This window comes from Mandrillus leucophaeus, unplaced genomic scaffold (assembly GCF_000951045.1).
Source record: "Mandrillus leucophaeus isolate KB7577 unplaced genomic scaffold, Mleu.le_1.0 Scaffold172, whole genome shotgun sequence".
NCBI classification, from domain to species: Eukaryota; Metazoa; Chordata; class Mammalia; order Primates; family Cercopithecidae; genus Mandrillus; species Mandrillus leucophaeus.
Window position 1 is genome coordinate 933,378 of NW_012101721.1, and position 5,301 is coordinate 938,678.

The following is a 5,301-nucleotide window of genomic DNA, read 5'->3' on the forward strand; positions in this document are numbered from 1 at the left end:
TCACCTTTAGGCTTCATGGGGTCTTGGCCTCCACAGCACCAGCAGAGGGCCTAGAGGTGAGACAGAAATGGTCAAACACGTCCTTCGCCCTGTTTACAACAGCCCAACTTCCCTTGCACATATCCTCAAGGAGAGCAGTGGTTTTCACCACTTCAAGCAATGCTTTCCTTCAGTTTATTGTTCTTCTTAATAACCAGGTAATCTGGAGCCAAGTCATTCCTCAGCCTTCCTCCTCCCTGCATCAAACTCAAGCTTCCTCCCACACCCCTCTCTCCAACTAAGACGCACAGCCTGTTCCCATCCCTCCTCTGTCCCTCTCTTCGTCACTGGCCTGTCCCCACCCACCCTAATGTTCTTTTTTCCCTCCCACCCACTCCCCACCCCTTACTACCCTGAGCCCCAGGCCTTGCGATTTTTTTGCCCAAACTGTAAATCTGGCTGATGCTGAGAAGAGCAAACAAAGGAGCAACTGTGGGAACTGACAGCTCAAGGACTCTGGCATCAGGGTAGGCCCTTGGCTGCCTTTCTCAGGAGGTGCTGTCAGGGCTGATCTTCCTGCTGGCCACCGCATACATCTTGAAATGACAGAGGGTGTGAGTGGCCCTAAGAAGTTTCAGCAGACACTGGAGAAAGGGAGCCTTTTCCAAGAAATGAAATGTAACAGAAATGAAAGCCCATGGACCACAGACTTGGCAACATTTGACATAAAACGTTATTGCTAAAATCCCTATAATTACCTCCCAAAATGGGACAGAATCGAAAAAAGAAGTAAGGAAGAAAGAAGAAGCGAGAGAGGAGGGGGAAGGAGGAAGGGAGGGAGGGAAGGAAAGGGAGAAGGAAGGAGGGAAGGGAGGGACGGAAGGAGGAAAAGGAAGGAAGGGGTTGGGAAGGAAAGAGGGAGGGAGGGGAAGAAAGGAAGGAGAGGGGGAGAGGAAGGAAGTGAGGGAGGGAGGGGAAGGATGAAGGGAAGGAGAGAGGGAGGAAGTGAGGGAGGGAGGGGAAGGATGAAGGGAAGGAGAGAGGGAGGAAGTGAGGGAGGGAGGGAGGGGAAGGAAGAAGGGAAGGAAGGTTTACAAGTCTACGATTCTAGCTGTGTGTAGAAACTGTAGTTATCAAATAACTACTCCAAACAAGCTTGAATTCGGGGCTCAATTCCAGGCTCATTTTCAAATCCCAGTTTCAGGGAACAGGACTCAGGTGGGAGCCACCCCTAAAAGCCTTCCACAGAGAGAGTGTGGTTGAGGGCGTAGGCGTCGCTATCCTCTTCCTCCAAAAGCAGCTTGTCGATGGTCAGTGAGTTGGTGGCTCTCCTGGGATCTTCCATGTCCTGAAGGACTGGCTCTGGGATAGAGATGGGGAGCTGGACAAACTGGGGCCCAGGTAAGGCTGGGGCCGGAGGCTGGTACTGCAGGGTGGAGGTGGGTAGCGTGGAAAGGGGCTGAGGCCACGGGAAATAGGTGAGGGGTGCCTGGTGCTCTGGGCCCTCCAGCGGAGGCCCCACTGCGGGCGTGGCGGAGCTTCTTGTCTGTGACAGGGAAACACGGGACAGAGGGTTAGCAGCCCTGGGAGACCCACCCACCCATCCTTGCCCTTAGAGGGGTCTCCATCTCCCCCTTCAACTCTGCCCTTTCCTGGTTTCTCACTTCGTGGGACTCCACCTCCTCCTGCTCAAAGTCTCCCCCAAGGGAGAAGCCAGGCAGACCCCCAAGGAAGAAGCCAGGCAGACTTCAACCGCAGCCCCAACCCTGACCCTTCCTAGCTATATGTCTTTGCTCAGGCCACTTCTTGCTTGGAAGGCTCATTTTTCTCATCTACGAAATAGAATACAAATAGTAATGAACTCATTGGGTTAAGCCAATTAGAGAGGATTTTCCAGGTTTCATTGAATGCAAAATTCATTTCTATTTCAGAGATCTTAAAATGTGAAAAATAAATGCACCTTAAAATCTGTGAAAATACATGTTAAACCATAGCCTGGCAGCTGTATCTGGAAGGTGGCCACTACCTTGCCCAGACACAAAGACAGTCCAGGCTCCACACAACAGCTTTGGAGGTCCCCATGAGCCAACACAGTTCTGTCACCTCTAGTAATGGCCAGCATGGGGAAGCCTGGCCATCCCCAGCTGGGGGAAGCACTGCTTTGTCAGCAAACTTGGCCTTGCTTCCTGCTGCTGCCTGGTGCCTTCCACATCCTCATCCTCCTCTGTCTCTGAGCTGATCTCCATCGCTGTCCCACTTATGGGCACCCACCATGACCCTCCAAGGGTTAGAATCCTTCTCCTGCCTGCTCTACGAGTCATACCTCTCACCTGCACGGGCGACTTCCCTCACAAACCTCAGGTCAGGCCTGCAACAGAGGCGGGGCCTGGATTCTTACTTCTCTTTCACACTTGAGGAAAGCAGATAGAAGAGGATGCTCTTTGCATGGATTCATGAGAGAGATGCCAAAATCTCTCCCTACCATCCCCGTCTCTCCTGTCACATATTGCTCCTATTGTCACTGTGTCTTGACAGCAAACTGTTAGAATCATTTAGGGCAAGGCTTTTCTTAACCTCCTGCAGATCTTGTTACAATGCAGCTTCTGGCACAAGAAGTCTGGGATTTTGCATATCTAATCAGATCTCAGGGGACTCCAATGTGGCCAGTCCAGGGACCAGAGTTTGAGTAGCAAGATTTTAGGGTGTTTTTGCATAGAATGATAGAGCTGGAAATGGTCTCAGAGGCCTTCCAGCCTTCCAAAATCTGGGCTGAGGTGTAAGCCAGTGGTCCCTATCCCAGTGTCCTGAAACCAGACAGAATCCGGGAAAGCCTCATTATTCCCAGCTTTCAAAAATCCAGATGGAAGTTCTACATTTCCCAGTCATACACCTGTACAAATCTATTGTAACTATAGGTTTATTTGCTGGGGAATAGAATTACATCCACTCAGCACCACAGCAGGTCTTATCTCTGCTGATCAGGAGTGTGGACTTATAGCTCTAGACAGCTTTGATGAGTTAATTCACAAAATGGCAAAACAAATAAATTAATTCTTAATAAATACCGTTTGTTTGATATACAGAACTTTTCAAAGCAAAAGGTGGGGATGATGAAAGGGGATACACAATGAAAGGAATCCTTGGTAATGAAATGGCTGGAAACCATGAGTCCTCCACCCACCACCCTCTCCCCAGGCTCCCTGACATGGAAATGAGGTGCCTGGGAGAGGGAGTTGGATTAACTCCTTCTTATCTATCATCATCCAGCCTCCAAAATTGGTTTGCTGGGTAGCAGGTGGACGTGAGATGGAAGGGCTCCTGCAGGCCTTTCATAGAAGGTGCTTGGAGGCAGGGGCAGGTGCATCAGGATGACACTGGACCCTGGAGGGAAATGGAGGAGACAAGGTGGACCAAAGCAAGCTCCACCATCGAAGGTGGGCTCTGGGACTGCTGAAGGCCAAGCTCTACTTCTCATGGTTTCCCTGGACTGGAGCTGAATACAGCTGTAACCACAGGTCTTTTTGCCCTTGAACACTTGCAAAATTCCCATTCCTTTAGTCAAATAGGAACCATTAATATAAATCTATTTCCTCTCCTTCCTTCACTCCCGGGGGAAGAGGCTCTTCCTTTCCCATGAGGCCCTTAGTTAATGTTAGCAGATTTTGATATGATGATAATAACTAATATATATTAGTGATTTCTGTATGCCAGACACTGCTAAGCCCTCCACATGCATTATTTCATTTGAACCTGACAATGACCCTTTTCTTGGTATTCCCATTTTACAGATGAAGACACTGAGGTTCAGAGAGTTTTAAGTCACTAAACCCAGAGTCACATAGCTAATAAGTGAAGGGGCAGGGATTTGAACACAGGCAATCTGACAATAGAGACAGAACTTTAAAAAATTACCCCACAAGTGGGTCTGACGCCATCAAAAATATCACCTGTTGTTCAGCCTAGAAATCTTCTGTTAAGTCCCATTATTAAGTGAACGATCACTCCCTAAGTTATCTGAATAGAAAGGAAAGCCTGGTTCCAACACAAGACCCCATGTAGATCTCACATGGTACCCCATTCACTAAAAACTTCAACTCAAAACCAAGACTCACTGCTTGCAGGGAAGCTGGGGAGATTTAGAACAGGGAATCAGAGAAGACCTCCCCAGTCCTGAGGAGCAGAAACGATGACAAGAGAGGCTGTGAGACATCTTTGTGAAAGATAGTTCAGCAAATGAGAATCAGAGCAGGCCTCCATGGAGGACAAGGCAAGCCTTGATGACCTGATTATCCTGAGAATCAATAGCAAGGAAGATCAGGGTCGGGAAGTCAGCTCTGGTTCTAAAAGGGTGCACTCAGCATGGGCGGGTGCAGCTCTGCCTTTGTGTGACGTACCGTGACATTGGTGATGAGTGGCGGAGAGGCATAGGTCAACACTGAGGAGGGCCCCACCACCGTGTAGCTGGGGCACACGGGCTGCACATACATGTCAGCTGAGTAGGGACAGCTGACGGCTTCATGGGGCACATACTCGGTGTAAGGTGTCCATGGGGCCAGGGGCTGGAGGGTGGCCGGAGTGGGCTGGGAGAGCCAGCCGGCACACAGAGCACCCTCCTCCGTCACTGCAGACACAGAGCCTTCCATGTCCAGGCAGGAAGGACCTGTGGGAAGAAGGAAATTTCAGAACTGCAGATGCCACCCAGATGAGAGGCCTGGGGGCCACCAGGGCTACGGGGCACTCTTACCCACTGTGGTGTAGGTCGCCAGGGGCTGATGGGGCAGCACCACCTAGAGGGGAGAGGAGAAGACCAGGGTCAGTGTTTAGCCATTGCCAACTGGCCCTGTGCAGGGGACTTGTCCAGAGGGCCTCAGGGCAGGAGAGTAGAAGGTAGGAAATGCTCTGGTTAGAACAAAACACCCCACCCGGTATCCCAACCATCACCACCTACACTTGAGGGATTTGTGTTTCCGTTTAGCAGGAAGTCTGTGTGCTCAGGGAGCCGGTGTCTTCCTCTTCTCAGGGTGAGCCCCCAACTCACATCAGGGTATGTGAGTCATTCGCTCACTCAGGCCTTGACAGTAGCTGTGTTCAGTGGGCCAATCCTGTGATCCCTCATCCCAGCTGTTCCACCCTGGCTCTACCCCTGGCAGCCTCCACCATGCGACCTGCACTCCTTCCTGCCTGATCCCCTTGGTCACCTCCCAACCCGTCTGCCTGCACACACACGCACACACTCTCACACACACACAAACACACACTCTCACACACACTCTCACACACTCTCACATGCACACACTCACACACACACACTCTCACACACAC

At 50.8% G+C, this 5,301-nt stretch overlaps 1 protein-coding gene across 2 annotated transcripts in view; it reads right to left on the minus strand.

Annotated features, from left to right (window-relative positions):
- Positions 1-1,037: 1,037 nt before the first annotated feature.
- POU2AF1 (POU class 2 associating factor 1) overlaps positions 1,038-5,301 on the minus strand; it is a 25,359-nt gene continuing 21,095 nt past the window's right edge. Inside the window, exons 3-5 of one of the 2 annotated variants that reach the window (XM_011976958.1) lie at positions 4,724-4,766; positions 4,374-4,639; positions 1,038-1,525 (exon numbers count right to left, since the gene is read on the minus strand). In XM_011976958.1, coding sequence (XP_011832348.1) covers positions 1,211-1,525; positions 4,374-4,639; positions 4,724-4,766 — 624 coding nt within the window. In that variant the 3' untranslated portion in view covers positions 1,038-1,210. The remainder of the gene's footprint in view (positions 1,526-4,373; positions 4,640-4,723; positions 4,767-5,301) is intronic. The other variant, XM_011976959.1, reaches the window with a different exon arrangement.